Below are 21639 nucleotides of genomic sequence, written 5' to 3'. Positions count from 1 at the left end.
AAAGAGGATGGGGAAGCCAAGGACATTCAATCAAAATGGCAAAAGAGAGAAAAAAAACAAGACTGTAATAATAATTTAAGGAGCCTATGGGATACAATTAAATGTAAAAATATCCATGTCATAGGGGTGTCTGAGGGAAAACAAGACGTTGAATTGCTATTTGAAGAAATAATGAAGAAAAATTTTCCTAACCTGGTGAAGAAAATAGACATGCAACTCCAGGAAGCTCAGAGAGTCCCAAGAAAGAAGAACTCAAACAGACCTACACCAAGACACATCATAATTAAAATGCCAAAGAGAATCTTAAAAACAACAAGAGAAAGACATTTAGTTACCTACAAGGGAACACCCATAAGACTGACAGCTGATTTCTCGAAAGAAACTATGTAGGACAGAAGGGCTTGGCACAAAATATTCAACACAATGAAAACCCAGAATCTACAACCAAGAATACTTTATCTAGCAAAGCTATCATTTAGAGTCACAAGACAGATAAAGAGCTTCCCAGACTAAAATGAGCAAAAGAAATTCATCAGCACCAAGCCAGTATGACAGGAAATGTTGTAGGGACTTTTTAAAGAAGAAAAACATGTATCCAAAACATGAATAAAGAATAATAATAACTACATTCCTATCAACAAGCACCTCACATGCAGAAGAATTAAGTGCTCCAACCAAAAGTTAGAGTGGCTAAATGGATAAGAAAATACAACCCCTACATATGCTGCCTACAAGAGACTTGCTTCTTATTAAAAGACTCACACAGACTAAAAGGAAGGGTATGGAAAAAGATGTTGCCTTGGTGGACCTAGAGGGTATTGTGCTGAATGAAATAAGTCAGATAAAGACAAATACCATGTAATTTCATGTACATGTGGAATCTAAAAAACAAAATAAACAACAACAACAACAAAAACAGAAACAAACTCATAGATACAGGGAATATTTTGAGGGCTACTAGATGGAAGGGTGGGTGGAGGGGGTGGTAACAGTGAAAAATAGCAAAGGAATTAAGAAATACAAATGGATAGTTATAAAATAGACATGGAGATATAAGGCGTAGCATAAGAAAAACAATAATGTAATATAAGGGGAAAAGGAGTACTAGATTTAGTGGGGTGATCACTTTGTGAGTTATATAGATCTCTAATCACTATGTACAACTGATCAGCTTTACAACTGAAATTAATATATTATCGTATGCCAAATATAATTGAAAAAAACCTTATTGAATTTTACAATGTAAATACGAGCAACTAATTGTCTATTATATTTCAATAAAGATGAAAAGAAATAGAACTAAAAAAAGAGGGGGAAAAAAAGAAGCAAAACAACCCAGCAACAATGTTTAACCGTGTTATTTTCTTTCAGGCTAAGTATGTGATTAGTGCCATTCCTCCTACTCTGGGCATGAAGATTCATTTCAATCCCCCTCTGTCAATGATGAGAAACCAACTTATCACTCGTGTGCCTTTGGGTTCAGTCATCAAGTGTATTGTTTACTATAAAGAGCCCTTTTGGAAGAAAAAGAGTGAGTACTTTCCTTAAATAAAGACCTTCAGGAGAAGGTCTAAGAAACTTAGTATAAATACATGTATTTGCATGTAACTGTTTTAATTAGAATGCTGGACATAAAACATTTAGTCCAGGTTTTAAGTACTTTTCTATCAAATAAAATATATTAACGCAAACTCATGAAATTTGCTTTCCTTGGGGTATGACCAACTTTTTATAGTTCAATATAAAGTTTATTAATCTTTCCATAAAATCTTGTGAATATAACTTATTAATATTTTCTAACACAACTTTTAAAAGTATGCATTTATAGAGCCATTCACAAAGGTGAATTTTGAAAATTTCCAAGCCATTTCTCATACGTGTCGAGATTCTACTATATTAAATTAAATCAATTTGTTCATCATACATATTCAACAAGTGTGCTACTGTACTGTGTAAAATAGTATCTTTCTGTTTCTACCCTTTTTCAGCTACCTCATAGCCTCCTAATTCTCTACCTTTGTAAGAAATCCTATTTAGAACTATTATTAAATTGGTGTATTAGTTGAGCAAGTAATTTACCTTTTGCAAAGGACAGTGTAGTGACTCACCATAAAGAGCCTACTGCCGCTAAACTGTTTCCTCTCATCACCCAGGTCCCACATTTTAGGTAGCTGGCTGATGACAAGTAGATCAGGTTAAGGATAGAGATTTTTCTCCTAATGACTTGAATGCCTTTATCTGTGAAGAGAATCTATTACTTTCCATTCATGTCTGAAAACTTTTATCTTAGGCCTGCTGTGTGCTAAGGAAGTTCAATGTTGGGTACCAGTATCAAAAAGAAAACCCAAGTTCTCCACCTTTTAGAGGTTAAGTCCGACTGAGTCTCTGTAGGTAATGATCTTTGAGTTGCATTTAAAAAAAATGATTGTTGATATGAAAGTCTCACCAAAACATTTTTAGTTTCCTTTGAGTTACTATATTAATGTATTTCTTTAACTGATCACTATTGAGCACCTATTGTACAACAGACATTGGGAATTGGGAATTACCAATTATAATAGGCATTGGAAATTCACGTTTCCTTGCCCAGAAAACCCAGACTCAGGAAGAAGACAGTCATGTAAACTGATAATTGCATGATGATATGTTAAGTTCAGTGTTGGCATTCCCTAGGCTATTGTAGAAACACAAGAGAAGGCTCCAAAACTCACATCCAATGTGATTTCCTGTTACGTTGATAAGCGATTCGATAAGTTTCTTTTCTTTTCTTTTCTTTTTTCTCTTCTCTTCTCTTCTCTTCTCTTCTCTTCTCTCTCTCTTCTCTTCTCTCTCTTCTTCTCCTTCTCTTCTCTTCTCTTCTTTCTCTCTTCTCTTCTCTTCTCTTCTCTTCTCTTCTCTCTCTCCTCTCCTCTCCTCTCCCTCCTCTCCTCTCCTCTCCTCTCCTCTCCTCCTCCTCTCCTCTCTCTCTCTCTTTCTCTTCTCTTCTCTTCTCTTCTCTTCTCTTCTCTCCTCCTTTTCTCTTCTCTTCTCCTCCTTCTTTCTCTTTTCCTTTCCTTTCCTTCCTTTTCCTTTCCTTTCCTTTCCTTTCCTTCCCCCTTTCCTTTCCTTTCCTTTCCTTTCCTTTCCTTTTCCTTCCTTTCCTTTCCTTTCCTTTCCTTCCTTTCCTTTCCTTTCCTTTTCTTTTTAGTTGAGGCAACCCTTGGTTGACTTCACAGATTGCAAGGACTCTGTCAGCTTACAATCCCCCCTCCCTTTCTTAAAGTTTTTTTATGCCTACAGCTCCTGGTCTTCCTAGTTGGTCTCCTATCCAAGTACTAACCAAGCCTAACCCTACTTAGCTTCTGAGATCAGACGGGATTGGGTTTGTTCAGGGTGGCATGACCATAGTCAATAACAGTTTCTTGAAGGATTCAATAAGGTAATGAAATCTGATGAAATTGACTCTTATAACATAGCCTTTGCATTGTCTTAGAGTGCTAACGTCACTGCTGAAGACACTGTGATTAACAAGTAACACAAAAGCTCCGAGATTATTGAGCTAACCAGATAAAAGGGAGAGAATTTAGCAGCCCGAACAGCCTAGCGCAATAACTAGCACATATTGGGCACTCAGCAACCAATCATTTAAAATTTTTGTTTGTTTGCTTTGTTTTGTTTCATAAGTGCAGTATGGTTTGGATTATTAAAGAAAAGGTAACTTTTTGCATTTTGATACAGACAGTCCTTGATTGCTTGTAGATTGATTATTCCAGGAAATGCCTTTCAGTGTCTTGGTGCATAACATCTGTTTGAATTTGCAAGGAGTACCCCCGTTCTTTTCTGGACTTCCACCAAGTCATCCTAAGTCCAGCTACTCTCACTACCTGTATCCTGCCATCCCAGGATCCCTGTGAGAGTTGGACATCACAGCCGCCTCATTCTTTCTCTCTTCCCCACTTACCTGGAGAGAGCAGGCTGTTACCAATGTCTTGAATCTTTCCAGTCTCCCTCGCTTTTACTTATCTACATCACTTACACTTTCTATTAAATCTAATTTATATCAATTTCTTCTCAAAATGGCAGAAGCAATACCCAATTTTTAGACAAATTACAGAAGCAAACTTGTCCACTATAAAACTTTCAAAAAATAAGTTTATGAAAAATATCCTTCTTCTATATTACCCTTCCCTTTAGGGAATCACTGTTGAAATTTTAAGTCGTTTATCCTTGGAGAGTTATTGTATGCACAGGGAATACTTTAAATATATACATGCATATATATTGAAATATATATATATATATATACACTTTATTTTTTTATTTTTTCAATTATAGTTGACATTCAATTTTTTTTTCATTACTCTCAGGTGTACAACAGTGTCTTAATGTGTATAATAACATTTATACACAAACATAATTTTAAATAAATGTTATATGTTTTCCCCAAACTATTATTTTTTTAAAAACGCAATACATATTAAACTGAAATTTGTGTTTTCCTGTTAGCGGTTTGCCATAAATATTTTCCTATCAATGCATTTAAATGTACCTCATTTCAATAACTGAAGAAACAGAATTTTACTGTATGACTCTATCAGAATATACCTAATATGTCTACTGTTGATATACATTTGATTATTTCCAAGGTTTTGCTATTACATACTATGCTGCAATAAACAGCTTCATTCGTATGGCTCTGAAGATTTGTATAGGAACATTTTGATAAATTTGTAAAAGTGGAATTATAAAGTCAGTTGACTTGGGTATATCCAGCTAATAATATTTTTAAAATTTTGCCAATCAGTAGGGGAAAATATCCCATTTATCTGTAATTTGTTAGTTTTATCCTTAATAAGGCTTAGGGACTATATTAAATCATTCTGTAAGTTACCTATTTATCTTTTGCTTGTTACTTTTTTTTCTATATATGTTGCAGATATTGTTTCCCAGTGTATCAGTTTTTAAACATTTGTTTATGATGGTTTCACTCTACTGAATTCTTATATACATGGGGCTTTTCTGGACTGACAATTCTATTCTACTGATCTTTGTTACTGTCCTCCAAATATTTTTATAGCCTTATACATAAAAAAATTTTGAATACCAAACTACCACTGAATATATTTATTCCCCAATTACACACATGGACCTCTGAAAATATATTTTTTATTATTAAAAAATATATAAAAGTAGACTTTTTGGAAAAGCTTAAGTTCTAATATCTTCCGCCACTATCTAGATGGCAATCTAGGTATCCAACACAGGTGTATATTAACTAGTGCAATGACAGCACTGTATTCTTTTAATCACTGTGGCTTTATAATATATTTCATATCTGGTAGGAAATTCTCTCTCTCTCTCTCTCTCTCTCTCTCTCTCTCTCTCTCTCTCTCTCTCTCTCTCTCTTATTTTTCCTGTAATTTTGTCAGTGGTAAACTTGAGTTATTATTCCAGATGAATGTGATCATTTGTTCAGAACCCTTAAACCTCTACACTCATAAAGCTTCTATCGAATTATTTTATTCTTAATATTCCTCGTTCTCACCTCCCATAGTTGCAATGTCTTTGCTTTTCTCCCTAGAGATGTTACTTGCCACTTTGGGAGAAATTTCTTCTACTCATTGTCTTATTTTACTGAGAGTTCCTTCTTGTTTATTAGCTCATTACTGCTTTTGTCTTTGCTGCTCTTGTAAAAGGACTTTGTTAAATGTCTAGATGTCCTTGAATGCTTCTTCTTTTTTAAGAGTGAGGCAGGACCAAGCTAACTGGAAGTTCTGGATATCCTGTGTGCACGGGCAGGGCTCAGCTTTCTACCTACAAATGATAGAACTGCCACTGGTGCCACATGGTTTGTCCTGGCATGAACTGGATCTTCTCTCTGCCCCTTGTTCCTTCACTTCTTCCCAGTGCACCTGCATAGCTCAGAGACCAACTTTGCATTGGGAAGGAAGTGTCCAAGGAGTCTCACTACCCAGAAAGCAGGGCCTCCACCATGGACAGTCTGACATCCTCTGCTATCTCTCCATCCAATCCAGTTAACCCCCATATGATCAGTGTGCACTTGCTCTTATCACATCCTATCCAGTTTGTCTCCACTCTTTCCTGTCTTTTGATAATGGGTGATTCCTCAGCTATTTTTCTTGTATTCTTAAATCTTCTTGAGTTCTTGTGTAGACTTTAAACATTTCTCTTTCCCACATTTCAGTATTCCTAAATGTTTCTCTGTCCCAGTATACTTGAGGGTCATGCAGGCACTCCTCAACTTGGACACTGATTCTCATGGATGCACAGTGGGGAGGGTTGTGGGAGGAGAGAGAGAAGCAAGTGCCAGTAAAAAGGCGTACAGGTGAGTCTGCTCATATACAGGTTAGGGTGGTACATACGCTCAAAATTCTTTCTCTGTTTTTTTCTTCTTCATTTTGAAACCCTCTTATTGGATTTTCTATACAATATTTGTTCCAGAGTCTTCCACCATAATTTTGTTCAAACAACCTCAATATGAAAATAAATGATGGAGCAGTTGGAGTGGTGCACTATAATAAGATAGTATTATAGCATGTTAAATTCTACTCTGATATTTTTCCTACTGCTTTGTCACATTCTTTTGTTGAAATTGTATATATTATGCTCAGGAGGGGAATGAGAGAAGCCATTTGTCCAAAATGAGCTGAATTTTTTTCTTAGTTGTTCTTATGGTCATGTTTGAAATGAGAATTTGGAACCCTGTGGATTTTAGTTATCCATGTCCTCTCTGACTTGTTTCCAGATAATAAAGAACTAGTTAATATGAAGTAAGTGGCTCCTCATAAAGTGTGAGTGTTTAGTTTCTTTTATTTTACAGTAATGGACTAATATTTCTTTTACACATCTCTTGTTTTTATCTGATGTATTATGAAAGAGGAAATAGAGGACACAAGTCTTAATGCCAAAGGAAACAAGATTTCATTAAAGGGTGTCCTGGATTAATGGAAAATATCACGTTACTTTAGTCTTTACAAAGAGGGGTTTACAGTTAGATTTTTTCACAATATATTGGCTACTTAGCTTTCTTTTTGACATCGGTTTGGCTTGCCTGTATATATTTAGAGTATAACATCTTATATTTGACCTTTGAGCTTCTCAAGTTTAAAAATATGTGCTCATTATAATTGTTATGGGTAGCTTGATAGGGTGATAAATATCTTCTTTCATTTTGATGATTTCCAAGATTACTGTGGAACCATGATTATTGAAGGAGAGGAAGCTCCAGTTGCCTACACGTTGGATGATACCAAACCCGATGGCAACTATGCAGCCATAATGGGGTAAGGCACAGTTATGGTGGTGTGAATGCTATTTGGTATTGACAGTGTAGTCACATATTATTAATAAATGTGCCCCAAACTTTTTAAAAAATAACTTTTACCCAATGGCACTATTTCCTAAGTCCAGCAGTAGAAAATTATTTTTTAAAAAATAATTTCTTCCAATGAATAAATATTTAGAAAGGAATTAGAACACCGATAACATTTTAAAATTTATTATATTAATTTTCTGCTTCATAGTAATTTCTGGGTGTTGGGATATATGTTGGTAAGCTGTCTTTTGAGAAAGCATGATATGAAGAAGTAAGTTAGAGTGTTTTACTAAGGGGGCTTCTTGCGAAGGCTTGCAAGGACATCAGTGGTATTTATGTGGAATGCTGAGATTTTTTCAGTCCTACTAGAGAAGAGCCAAGACCAGCCCATGTTCCGTTTGGCAAGGAAGACCAGCACATATGGGGAATATTGTGAGAGACAACATTCCTCTCCCAGAGAGGTGATCACCTCGAGCAGCCAAAATTGAGATGAGCCTTAGGATATGTATAAGTTTATTTCAGAGAGAGCCAAAGGTCAGAAGAGGGAGATCAAAGTCAGTTTTATGAAGTCAAAGGCAAACATAGAGCTAGAAATAGAGATGCACTCTAGAAGGCTGGGTACTAGGGAGACAACATCGTGAAGATAGAACCAAAGGGCAAAGACTGGATGAAACTGGAAAGGCTCAGACACACCTTAGATGGGAATTTGAAAGCCAGGACTCATTCCTATTAGCCACCAGCCACGTAGTGGGAGGTGGGTCAGTCACAGAAATTATGACCATCTGTCTTTAGTCCCTTGAATCCCTAAAGGTGGAAGGTACCTTTTAGTGTCAGGAATGTAATACATAAATAGTAAAACATTGAAGATAAAATAAGCTAGTATATAATTTGTTTCTTTGGGTTGACTTTTAACTTGCTCACTAGGCACCAATTAATTTACCCCATTTTTCTTGTTTGTACGTCTTAGATTTATCCTTGCCAACAAAGCCAGAAAACTGGCTCGTCTTACCAAAGAAGAAAGGTAAGGATATAGTGGGTCTTCTTTCTTTTTTCACTTCCTCCCTCCCTTACTTTCTTCCTCTACCTCTCTTACTTCTTGTCCCCTCCCCACCCACCCTTTTCCCCTTCTTCCCTTCTTTTACTTCTTCTTACTTTTCTGCCTACTTGCCTGCCTTTCAATTTTACTTAATTTTCATTTTAAATACTGCCTAATAATATGTGTGTGCCCAATACTATATGTGTGTTATGTTAATTATAAGGGTTTTGTATAGAGGCACCATGCTTGTAACTTAAGAATCAAGTATTCAAATTAATATCTATTGAGTTTATTGTACATAAGATAACATACAAAGATAACATACAAAGAGCTATAGAGAATACAAAATACACGTACCACCTATATAAAAAATGTATATAGCTCAGGAGCTGAAAATTTACTTGCGGAAGCAGTGCATTTCTAATAAGTTCCTGGGTGATTCTGCTGCTGGGACCACACACTGTTTTACATCATCAATGAAAAATCATGTGTTTATTGGTAAAACTAACACTCTGAAAACTTAAATAATCTGCTCCAGACCTTATAATACATAAAATACAGAAGCAGAATTCAAAGCCTTTTCTGCTCCCTCCTTTTCAACTCTGCTCCTTGCTTTATAGTTGGGCAGGAGGAGGAAGGGGGAGAGCAGTGATCAGGTCTGGATCCTACCAGAATCTCCAGTGCTTAGCAGATTGACTGATACATAAGAGGTACACAATGAATTTTTGAATGAATAAACAAATTGTCGTGTGCCTGCAGTGCCTCAGGCAATACATCACTTTATTTTTCATTACTTTTGACCTCATAGATTTAAGACACTTCAAATAGAACAAGGTGCTTTGTTTTGAAAATTTAAAATGAAAAGCAATGGCTTACAGAGTCTTTTTAAATGAGAGGATAGATGCCTCTTTTCCTTCCTTCCTTCATTTTTACTTTTGTCTACCCCAACCCTCCTCCTCCCATAGGTTGAATAAACTTTGTGAGCTCTATGCAAAAGTTCTGGGCTCCCAAGAAGCTTTGCAGGTAAGGCTGCTTCCCTTTCCTTCCATAAGCATTAGATATCTTGCTTTGACCTCAAGGGGCTAGCAGGGATAGGCTCATAAGTAGGGCCTTAGAGCTCACGTTTTCCCTGATATATTCTTAGAGGAGCCTGCACAAGGCTGGTCAACTTTTAAGTTGTCTCAAAGAATATTGGCCCTGACTGTGCTGGTGGCAGCTCAGGAACTCTGCAACACTGCTGTGCTACACTTGTTCTTGAGTTCAGAGCTCTTCCTGGAGCAGGGTACTGGGTCACTCTGCTCTCAGCTCTGTCAGGGTATAAAAGAGGAAAGCTTCTGCTACCCCTACTGAGCTCCTACACCCTAGCAGCCAGGATTGGGATGAAAAGAGTTTTGTCTTTCTCTGTTGATTCGTAAAGAAACTGGAGTCTCATTTGTATATATAAACTAGCATATAAGCACTTCCTAACATCCAACCTACCCCCACTGTCTCACGAGCAAAATTAGGGTGGCCTGCTCCACTTCTGAACATTCCTTTTTGTCCTGTTTTACCTTTGAATATTACAGGTTCAGGGAAGACATGCTGATTGACTCAAAGTCAGCCTTATCAACTGAGTTTCCTAGACAGTTTTGGAAGAAGCCTAAGGAAAATGATCACCTAGTTTAACTAGTAGTACTTTGCAGATGATCAAAGGAGGGGTGAGGCTAGGATAGGGAGGCAGTGTGGTAGGATATTTCATGACAGTCACAGGGCCCAATATGCTCATCATAACAAGTAGCAATAACTGCTTCCCTTATCGTTTTTTGTGTTTTTGTTTTGTTTTGTTTTGTTTTTTCTTTCTTTTTTTTTCTTTTTTTTAGCAATGAGTTGGTGTTCTCATTACATTTACCAGACTGCTGGGTTTTTAATGTTTTGATGTGGATTAAGTCATCTTTTTAAAGTGATTATTAAATCCAGTTGTCCATGAAACATTTGAAGGCAATGGAGACTGATGTATAAATGAACAGTTAAAGTGTGAGAAAAATCTAATGAGGGGGCTAAGAATATTAAGCCTTTTAAATCCACATTTCTGTAGTGCGCACCCAGTTGAGCAGCTACATGACTTAATCTTATTATTCTAACATTTATCTTACTCAACTTCTCAGTGACTTGCTTCTTCTAGTCAAATTGTTGTGACTTTTGAATTTGTATTGTTTGTTTATTCTTTTAAAATATAAATTTTGTCCTGTACTTCATATAGGTGAAAACATGTGCTCTTAAGGACTTCTGGAGTTCTTTTTTGGCAAATGAACAAGAATAATTAATTGATTGGTTTGGAGAAAAACAATAATAATGAAGAATGTATTTTGCTTAATTTTTTGCTTTCGTATACCATTTATCAAGTTTAAATATAAGCATAGCCTCTAGGCTCAAGGGTACTGTGAGTGAAGTAATAAAAGCAAATTATATATGTGTGTGTGTGTGTGTGTGTGTGTGTATATAATCTACATACGTACACATGCATACATACACATATATACACACACACTGTATACTCATTTTACTCATATATACTCATTTTACATCTGTTAAAAAATACTTTTTTTCTGTTTAAAAGCACTGTTCAAGCTATTTTACCCTATAGATACTGCAGCTTTTTTGAAGTTATGTTCTGAGATATTCTCGAGTGAAGCAGTTCGAAATTGAGATTCTTCCAGCAACCTGTGAGGTAGTTGTTTGTTGAACCTTAGTTGGAAAGGAAAACAGTTGTTCTCAAATTTCAAAAAAAGTTAATAATTTTTACCTTGGCAATCTCTTTTTCTAAGAAGGATGTGGGTGATTAGTTGTCGATGATAAAAATGAGCTGGTCCTGTCCTTGATTTCTCTTGGCTTGGAGAGGGGCATTTTCTTTACTCTTGCTTTGTTGTCTGTTGTGTGGAAGGAAGCAAATACTAGGAAGTGAAAGTTGAAGTCCAGCCTTCCTTCTGATTGGCAGGAAACAGCCAGAGGAGGGTGCTCATGAGGTCGTTGTCACTCTCAGATGAGAAGAAAGAGGGCTGGTTAGGAGAGTGGGGATACCACTAGAGGCCTGGAGCAACTTACACTCCTCAGGCAAGGTCTAGTACTTTGTAAATAGGATGCATTACAAATGACTATCCAAAGTCCTATATGTGACTGCATATTTTTTAAACAAAACATTTTTTCAAAATCTATTTTTAAACTAACATTCTTATTTTAAAACTTGCCATATTGACTTTATGTTTTCAAAACATGTTTAATAATGACACTCATGTTTAGTTATTTTTAAAAAAGAGCTCAAGGTTTACAAAATCTCCTCTAATTGTAATGCATGTTCATGGCAGAAATATATTTTTCAGACCAATAGTTTCTTATAAGTATCACCAACAGAATTGCCTACATCCCATGAAAACATTAATTCACCTATCTAGCTTCCCTTAACAAAACTTAATTCCACCAGAAACATGAATCTGGTCATCTTTTTCCCTTGAAAGACTTATTTTTCTGCTTTGCTCTGCTCCAACTACCCCAGAAGTATAAATCAGTTTTTAAATTCGTCTTGAAATCATTAGATATTAAAACTTATTAATAGTTAAGACCAATTTAAAAATAGAACTAGACAACTGCAGTTTATTAACAGTACCTGAGACATAAATGAACCAACTGAGAAAACTTACTGAAGTCAGAACTTCTTAAAATTTATTACCAGGGACATTTATTTACTTACACAAAGATATATCTCTAAAAACATTAGGATAATAAGGCTTACTTCAGACATATAATGGTCCTTCGATATGAAGTCTACTGGACTGTGTTTGATTTATTCTAGATTAGATAGTTTCTTTTGAGTCTCCTTCAAGCTTTTGTCACTTTGCCTTGCAGCCGGTGCACTATGAAGAGAAGAACTGGTGTGAAGAACAGTACTCAGGAGGTTGCTACACAACCTACTTCCCCCCAGGAATCATGACTCAATATGGAAGGTAGAGTAAAAGTGTGCTAAGCTCTAATTGAAATGCCCTGAACCTGAATCCAAACTCTAAACAGGTTCATATAGTTCTTCTGTTTCTTTGAAATGAATAGGTCACCTCACTACTCTAAACCTCACTTTCCTTAGTAGGTGTATGAGAAAGCACCAGATAAACAATACAATAGACAATAATCAGTAAGTTAGTAATCAGTGTGTTATTTTTTTTAAATCTTTATTGAAATATAATTCACATACCATTCAATTCACCCAAAGTACATTAACAGTATTGTGCACCCAAGTATCACTCATTGGTGCTATTTGATGACAACAACAGGTGAGAATTATGTCATCAAAAAGAGTGACAGTTTGACTTCTTTGTTTCCTATTTGGATCGCTTTTATATCTTGCCTGATTGCGCTTGCTAGGACCTCCTATGTTATATTGAATAAGAGTGGTGACAGTGGACAGCCTTGCCTTGTTCCTGATCTTAGAGAGAAGGTTTTAAGTTTTTCACCATTAAGCATAATGTTGGCTGAGGGCTTGTCATATATGGCCTATATTATGTTAAGGTACTTTCCTTCTATACCGATTTTGTTAAGTGTTTTGATCGTAAATGGATGCTGTATCTTGTCGAAGGCTTTTTCTGCATCTATTGATATGATCATATGATTCTTATTTTTTAATTTGTTTATGTGGTGTATCACATTAATTGATTCGTATATATTGAACCATCCTTGTGCCTCTGGGATGAAGCCCACTTGATTGTGGTGTATAATCTTTGTAATATGTTGCTGTATTTGGTTCGCTAGAATCTTCTTTAGGATTTTCACATCCGTGTTCAGGAGAGATGTTGGTCTGTAGTTTTCTTTTTTTGTGTTATCTTTACCAGATTTGGTATCAGAGTAATATTGGCCTCATGAAATGAGTTAGGAACTATTGCCTCCTCTTCGATCTTTTGGAAGCATTTGAGGAGAATAGGTATGAAATCTTCGAATGGTTGGCAGAATTCACTGATGAAGCCATCTGGGCTGGACTTTTACTTTTTGGTAGGTTTTTGATGATTGTTTTAATTTCCATACTGCTGATCGGTCTATTTAGATTTTCTAGTTCTTCTTGATTCAGTCTAGGAAGGTTGTATTTATCTAAGTACTGGTCCGTCCATTTCTTCTAGGTTATTAAATTTGGTGTCATATACTTTTTCATGGTATTCTTGTATGATCCTTTGTATTTCTGCGATGTCAGTTGTAATTTCCCCTTTCATCCCTGATTTTGTTTATTTGTGTCTGTTCTCTTTTTAGTGCATCTAGCCAGGGGTATGTCAATTTTATTAACCATTTCAAAGAACCAGCTCTTTGTTGCATTTATTTTTTATATCATTTTTTTGTTTTTAATTTTATTTATTTATGCTCTAGGTTTGATGATTTCTTTTCTTCTGCTGACTTTAGGCTTCATTTGTTCTTCCTTTTCTAGTTTTAAGATGAAGCATTAGGTTGTTTATTTTGGCTCATTCTTGTTTTTGGAGATAGGCCTGTAATGATATAAATGTTCCTCTTATGACCTCTTTTGCGGTGTCCCATAAGATTTTATATGGTGTATTATCATTATCATTTATTTCTATATATCTCTTGATCTCTCTTGTTTCTTCTCTGACCCAGTTATTCTTCAGTAGCATGTTGTTTAATCTCCATGTATTTGTGGTTCTTTCTGATTTCTTTCTGCATTCGATGTCCAGTTTCAAAGCATTATGCTCAGAGAATATGGTTGGTCTGATTTCCTCCTTCTTATATTTGTTGAGGCTATCTCTGTGTTCCAGTATGTTGTCAATTCTTGAGAATGTTCATGTGCACTAGAGAAGAATGAATAAACATCTGTTTTCTGATGGAAAGCTCTGTAAATGTCAATTACATATAGTTGGTCTAATGTGTCATTTAAGGATCTTATTTCCTTTCTGATTTTCTGTTTAGATGATTTGTCCATATCCGACAGTGGGGTATTTAGGTCCCCTATGACAATAGTGTTTTGGTCTTTCTCCCTTTAGAACTGTTAGTGATTGCTTTACATATTTCAGGGCTCCCTAATTGGGAGCATAGATATTAATAAGTGTTATGTCTTTTTGGTGCATGATTTCTTCTATCATTATGAAGTGTCCTTCAGTATCTTTCTTTACTTTTTTATTTTCAAATCTATTTCGTCTGTTATTAGTACCACTACTCCTGCTTTTCTCTGAATGCCGTTTGCTTGCAATATCATTTTCCACCCTTTCACTTTGCATCTGTATTTGTCTTTGGAGCTGAGATGTGTCTCCTTGATGCAGCATATGGCTGAGTTTTGTTTTTTGATCCATTTTGCAACTCTGTGCCTTTTTATTGGTGAGCTCAATGCATTTACGTTTAGGGTGATTATTGAAATATGAGGTCTTCTTATGGTCATTTAACTTTTGCTATCTGGTAACTTGGTGTTTCCAGTGCTTCCTTGTCCTTGTGTTTGTTCTTTCTTTATTTTGTTTGGCTTTTGTGGGTTTCACCTCTAGTTCTTCTTGTTTCATGTTATATATTTCAGGTCTGAATCTTTGGTGTATGATTACCATTATGAATACATAAAGGATAGTTACACACACACACACACACACACACACACACACGCAATCATCCATTTTCTCTTGTGCATGCCTTATCTCCATTCCGCTTTGTGAATTTGGATCTTTGAATCCTCCTCATTTCAGTCATTGCTATCTCAAATTGTTCCTATGTATGCTGAATATTCATTACTATCTAGTTATAACAATTCTGTTCTTATTATTTAAACTTAAAATTCCCTGTTTTTAGTAAGGGTTGCACTCCTCTGCTTCTGTTTGCCCAATGGTCACTTTACTTCTAATTTTGTAATTTTTTTTTGGTATTTTTGTTTTAGGTGAGGTGACCCTTTTCTGTATTTTCAGGGATCATAGAGAGAATTCCCTCAATTTTTGTATGTCTGGAAAAGTTTTAATTTCTCCTTCATATCTAAAGAAGAGTTTTGCTGGACACATTATTCTAGGCTGGTCGTTTCTTTCACTTAATAGTTTAAATATTTTACTCCATTCCTTTCTGGCTTGGAAAGTTTGCACTGAGAAATTCAAGGATTATCTTATGGGTTTTCCTTTATAAGTTACTGTTTTCTTCATCCCAGCTTCACTGAGATTTCTGTCTTTGTCATTGATTTTTGACAATTTTAATACAATGTGGCTTGGTGAAAGCCTTTTTTAGTTGAGATAATTGGGTGTTCTGTTGAGTTCTTGAATTCCAAGCTCCAGCTCATTCTTTAGATTGAGAAATTGTCATCAACTCTTTGTCTGAAAATTCTTTCTAATCCCTGCTCCTTTTCTTCCCCTTTAAGAATGGTCATTGTTCTTATGTTTCCTCTCTTGATGGTATCAGCTAGTTCTTATATTTCTGTTTCATTATTTTTTTATTCTTCGGTTTTTCTCTTCTTCCTTCTGATTTATTTGTAGACTTCTGTCTTCAATATCACTGATCTTTTCCTCCATTTGGACAACTCTATATCCCAAGCTTGCTATTTCATTTTTCAACTCTTGCTGTGTGTTCTTCATCTCCAGAAGTTCTATTTGTTTTTTTTTTCCGAGGGTTTCAATCTCTTTGATCTGCTCATCTAGGTTTTTTCAATTCCTGAAATTGTAGATTTGAGTTGTTTAGGATCTCATCGAGTTTTTTCAGAAGTACTAACCTGAATTCTCTGTCATTTAAGTCTCATATTTCTATGTCTGTAAGCTTATTTCTTAGAGATTTTTCTCTTTCTTTCTGAGGTGCCTTGTCACCTTAGTTGTTCATGGTGTTTAATGGGCTATTTCTTCACCTGGGCATTAATGGAAGTGTATTTTGCTGTTTTTTTTTTCTGAAGGAATATTTATTATATAAAGGTCTCTCTTTAGCCTGTTGCAAAGAAGGCACTTTTCTTTTGTTTTCCAGTAGGTGGCATCTAAGCTTCTTGGATTCCTACTTTATATCACACCTTAATAATGCCTTTTTTTATTATAGATATTTAATCACACTCGCTAACCTCAGTCTCAGTCCTTGTCAGTGTTAGCGACAGTTTTGGCAGCATTTGCTCAGATTCCCCCTGGGACTCCAAGGTGTTCATTCTTGGCAGATATGAGGGGAGGAGCCTTCTGGGTTGGGGGATGGGGACTGCGGTTCAGCCTCAGTTTTGCAACCGCAGCTGGTAAAAATCAATTGTTTCTCTGCTGTCCCCGCTTCTCTGCATTCTGCCTCTATGACTGGTCCCTGCTGCCAGCTGCGTGGAGCTCACAGCTCTCCCAGGTAGAGCTGTTCAGGGAATTCACTGCACCTTCTATCCTCCCCCTCTTCCTACAGTGAGCTCCATCTGTGAGAGACAGCTTCTTTTTTTTTTCTTCCAGTCCACCACTCGACACCCAGAGTTTTGACCTGTGGTAGCTCTTATGCGCAGATCCTAAGCTCAGACATGACGGTGTGCAGTTTGGGTGTTTTTTGTTGAGTTTTAGATATTCAGCTTATTTTTGTTTCAAGGGGAGATATCTGGGGATGTCTCTCCTCTTCCATGTTTCTCCAAATTCCAGTAACACTTTTAACACTTGTAAAGCTCAATGAATGTTAGATTTGGAACCATAGTCAGACTTGCAGATTTGTTACATATTACTGATGGAAAAGGTCTTAAAATCATTGGATTGTGACATTTAAGAGATGGGTAGTCAGAACTCAGTGAAAGAAAGTGATTTTCCAAGTTCACTGGTAAAATAGACAGGTAGGGAACTGGGGGCATATGTCAGCTTATAGAGAGTTAATGTGTCATAGGAGGAGCTACTCCTGACTGGGCTCTTATAGTCTCTAACTTTATGTAGATGAAGGAAATATGTGTTCTATTGATGTCAGTCTCTTTTCTTGTAAGCTCTTGATGCAGGAATGGACTTTGGCTTTTATTACATTTTGTCTGTGACAAGGGTCCTACAAGACTTGGAGGAACTTGTGAACATTATTCTAAAACCGGCGGTGTACTCCTGATGCTTGCAATCTGAGAAAATCAACCAACCTTTGTCTTCATGGGAAGATTCTTCTCTGGTTCTCTGAAACTCACCATTGCTACCTCTTTGCTTTTATTTCAAGGATTCTACGCCAGCCAGTGGGAAAGATTTATTTCGCAGGCACTGAGACTGCCACACACTGGAGTGGATACATGGAGGGGGCTGTGGAAGCTGGGGAGAGAGCAGCCCGAGAGGTAGGGCATGGTGTTACTGTCTGTGGGGAAAGAGGCAACTCATGGTCCTGACAAGCAGGTCAAAGATGTGTGAGATTCTGGAGGTCAACTCACCAGTAATCTCCATCTGAAGACCTATGAAATATAATTTTAACAGTAGTCTCAGGTAAAGCGAACACCTTACTCCAAAAGTAACAAAAATATCTATCATGTCACCAAAGGTAAAAAGAGCCCATAGGGCAAAAGCTCACTATGGTTGTACTTGAGAGATAACCTAGGTCTAATATTGTAGAGCCAAACATGTTTCTGTTATAACTCAAGATTCCTTTGTATATATGCTGACAATTCCTTTGGTCTCATCTATATTAAGGTATCTTCACAACTACTACAATTTATGGTGAGTCTAATGATTAGAGCTTCTTATGCAATCAGTGAAAGACTTTTTGGAGACTTTTAAAGGTTGAGTGGGCTATGTTAGCTTTTACCCTGGTGGTGTTGATGACTATCCTGAGATTCAGTTAATCCTTTATTTAAAGAGTTATTAGGAGAAAGATGGTGTCGTTTTTGTTATTCACCAGGATATTCTTATTTTTCAGATCCTTCATGCCATGAGGAAGATCCCAGAAGATGAAATTTGGCAGTCTGAACCAGAGTCTGTGGTAAGTTATATTTTATTTCATGAATTTAAATCTCTTTCCTCCAAAAGCAATTATTTGCAAAAAGAACACTCTTGTATATATTCACATGCCTTTCTCTAATTGATTTGATCCATGGAGGTTTAAAGAGATACCATGGATTAGGGCAGAGGTGAGAGATTTGGAAGAACTTTTACAAATTTGTAGCTGCCACATTCATTACAGATTATTAGAAAAAAAAATATGGGTTTTTTTTTTTGTCAGAGAACTTTAGATATATTAAGAACTCAACACATGTCTGCTGAATAAATCTGTGACCTGGTGATTCTCAACAGGGGATAGGAAATGAAAGGACAATAAGTCAGCATAACACTGTCCAGGGGTGAAAGGATGGCATGAAATGGAACAGATTGAGATTAAAAATGTATCTTCAATATATACATTATTATTTTTGTAATAAAACCTCAGGAAGTCTTCCTGACTGGAAGGAAGAACACATACAAGATAGAGTGAAATGCATTGTGGAGCACATGGCTCAAAAAGGTCAAAGTTATTCATCTATCAAGTGTGAAGCCAGAAAGAATAGCCCTGCCAGGCCAATTAATTCTCTTAATGCTTCTGTCAGAGATGGGATTGAAGGCTAATTAGACTATAGAGTCATTCAACTCAAGAAAATATTTATTGTGCACCTATTCTGCACCAGCTGCTGTGATAAGGGTACAGCAGTGCTCTCACAGAGGTCAACATGTGGTTGAGAGAATAGATGATAACCAAAAAGCACAAGTGTGATGAAGAAGACATGCTGAGAATGTAAAAAGATGGAACATCTTAGCTTGGAGGCACAAGAAAAACTCCCTGAGGCCCTGAGGAAGTGAAGTATAAGCTGGGAGTTGAAGGATGAATTAATTAAGGAAAGGGCTCAGTAGGGGAATGGGATGAGTGTTATGACCAGAGGGAATGTTATGTTTAACAGCCTAGAGTTTGGCAAGAGTGGGTCATGTTCAAAGAACTGGAGGAAATACAGACTTTCTGTAGCAAAATGCACAAGTCCTGTACTAATATCAAATGTTCTCTAAACCTAGGATGTCCCTGCACAGCCCATTGCCACGACCTTTTTGGAGAGACATTTGCCCTCTGTACCAGGCTTGCTTAGGCTGATTGGATTGACTACCATCTTTTCAGCAACTGCTCTTGGCTTCCTAGCCCACAAAAGAGGGCTACTAAAGATAAGACATCTTTAACCACACCTTCTTCTTACTTTACTTGATGTGTGGGTTTGGGGAAGGAATTGCAGTAAAGTTCCATGAAAACATATATTCTCTAAAGTGAGGTGGGGACCATGAAGATAAGTCAGACTACTGACCACAGGAAGCAGTATCTCTATCTCCATTTTGGTCCCTGCTTATTATCCCCTACTTGGCTTAGCACTCTGTCTTGCCTATTTTCAAATTTACTGTCCTAAGAGTCTCCTCAGTAGTTAAGCAGCCTTGTTTCATGTCCTTGCTGAACCACAACACACCTTGCCCATGCACAAAAAAAATAGTTTTTGTCCCACCTTTGTGGCTTTTTACTTGTTCTTCTTCAAACCTGCAACATTCTCATCTTCCAAGTTCTCTGCATTTGTCCTTAGAATCCAGTATTGTTATAAATGAAAGACCATAGAGACCATCTAGTCCTCGCCTTCTATCTTAGAGTTAAGCCGCTTAAAGCTGAGAGAGATCGAACTCAATTGCTCAAGGTCCACAATAAGCCACTGATATTTTGGAGACTAGACCACAAGTTCATTGCTTTTCCCTCCTCCTGTGATATATGCCCCAATAGCCCTCCTTTTCTCCCTGCTGTGATTGCTGATGGTGACCCCTTGTATGAATTTATTCTGTACTAAGTTGTTATACGATACTACTATACTACTCCTACTGTTGTTATGCAATAAAGTTGATTCACCAGATATTTGTTGTTTTTTCTTTTGGGGTAATAACTTCCAAGGTTTTGACAGATCGAATCAACATCCAATATTAGTATGTAATTGTGGCTTTAAAGCATTTAATCAAAATTCCTTAAAGCCAAGATGATGCATGCATTTTGAATGTGTGATCCATCATGGGTGTGTGTGTGTGTGTGTGTGCACTTGGTAAATGATTTATAATGATATGATAAGGATACTAAAAGAAAGAGCTCCTTGCTTTCACCCCCCCAAAAAAAAACTAAAAATTATTGACATATTAATAAGCGAGATGCTTTAACTATTTAGGTAATGATAGTATTTCAACTGACCTTTTATATTCCTTATTGGTGCAAAAATTTTTACTAGGTACACTCATTAATTTTAAATTATAGTTTCACAGTCCATTAAATTGTATTTGAACTACTCCTCAGATGATATCATCATTTCAAAGGAGTCATGCCTCTCAACTCCCAAGGTCAGTTTTTATCAGGATGTATTTTAAATTCATAAATGACCATTCTCACACTCTCCCTTAGAAAATGGAGCCTGTTATTCTCAGCATAAATGGAATTTAAGAAATCCCCTAGTATTAATTAATAATAGTATAGGGTTTCTAATTTTATAGTGTAATTTACATTCCTGATAAGAACTTTAGAGACAAAATGAATGAATTAAAGAACCCACAAAGACTTTCTTTGTAAATCTTGTGTTTTGAATCTGTCGAAATATAATGTACTTGATATAAGGGTGTCTTCTTAAGCATGCTCCCTCCCAAAAAATTCCCTTCCTCAAAGTAGTCACATTACTAATTCTAACACATTCATTAAATCAAAACCACAGTGTGATATCACCTCATGCCTGCTATAATGGCTCATATCCAAAAGGCAAGAGAAAACAAATGCTGACAAAGATGTGGAGAAAAGAGAGCATTTGTGCGCTATTGGTGAGGATGTAAATTGGTGCAGCCACTATGGAAAATAGTATGAAAGTTCCTCAAAAAATTAAAAATAGAACTCCATATGATTTAGCAATTCCACTTCTGAAAATATATCCAAAGGAAACAAAACCACCATGTCGAAGAGCTATCTGCACCCCCATGTTTGTAGCAGCATTCTTTACAATAACAAAGACATGGGAACAATCTAATTTAAGTGTCCATCAACAAATAAATAAATAAAAGAATTGTGAGAAAAATATAATGGAATATTATTCAGCCATACAAAGGAAGAAATATTGTCATTCGTGAAAACATGGATGGCCCTTGAGGCTATTATGCTAAGTGAAATAAGTCAGACAGAGAAAGGCGAATACTGTATGATCTCACATGTGGAATCTAAAACAAACTTTTAGAAAAAATGTCAGGTTTGTGGTTATCAGAGGTGGGATGAGTGGGGAATTGGATAAAGATAGTCAAAAGGTACAAACTTCCAGCTATAAGATAAATAGGTACTAGGGATGTAATGTACAACATTACGACTATAGTTACTGCTGTATGGTATATGTGAAAGTTGCTAA

General features: G+C 36.3%; 1 protein-coding gene and 1 pseudogene across 1 annotated transcript in view; one reads left to right on the top strand and one right to left on the bottom strand.

Moving 5' to 3' along the window:
• MAOB (monoamine oxidase B) overlaps positions 1–20127 on the top strand; it is a 110436-nt gene extending 90309 nt beyond the window's left edge. Inside the window, exons 8-15 of the mRNA XM_016137061.2 lie at positions 1372–1531; positions 7187–7283; positions 8283–8336; positions 9317–9374; positions 12231–12328; positions 17454–17565; positions 18141–18203; positions 19262–20127. Coding sequence (XP_015992547.1) covers positions 1372–1531; positions 7187–7283; positions 8283–8336; positions 9317–9374; positions 12231–12328; positions 17454–17565; positions 18141–18203; positions 19262–19420 — 801 coding nt within the window. The 3' untranslated portion in view covers positions 19421–20127. The remainder of the gene's footprint in view (positions 1–1371; positions 1532–7186; positions 7284–8282; positions 8337–9316; positions 9375–12230; positions 12329–17453; positions 17566–18140; positions 18204–19261) is intronic.
• On the bottom strand, positions 3271–3389 carry LOC118607920 (annotated as a pseudogene).
• Positions 20128–21639: the final 1512 nt, after the last annotated feature.

Source organism: Rousettus aegyptiacus, unplaced genomic scaffold (assembly GCF_014176215.1).
Source record: "Rousettus aegyptiacus isolate mRouAeg1 unplaced genomic scaffold, mRouAeg1.p scaffold_m13_p_9, whole genome shotgun sequence".
Lineage (NCBI taxonomy): Eukaryota > Metazoa > Chordata > Mammalia > Chiroptera > Pteropodidae > Rousettus > Rousettus aegyptiacus.
Note: the sequence above shows the minus strand (reverse complement) of the source record. Positions and strands in the feature narration are given on the sequence as shown.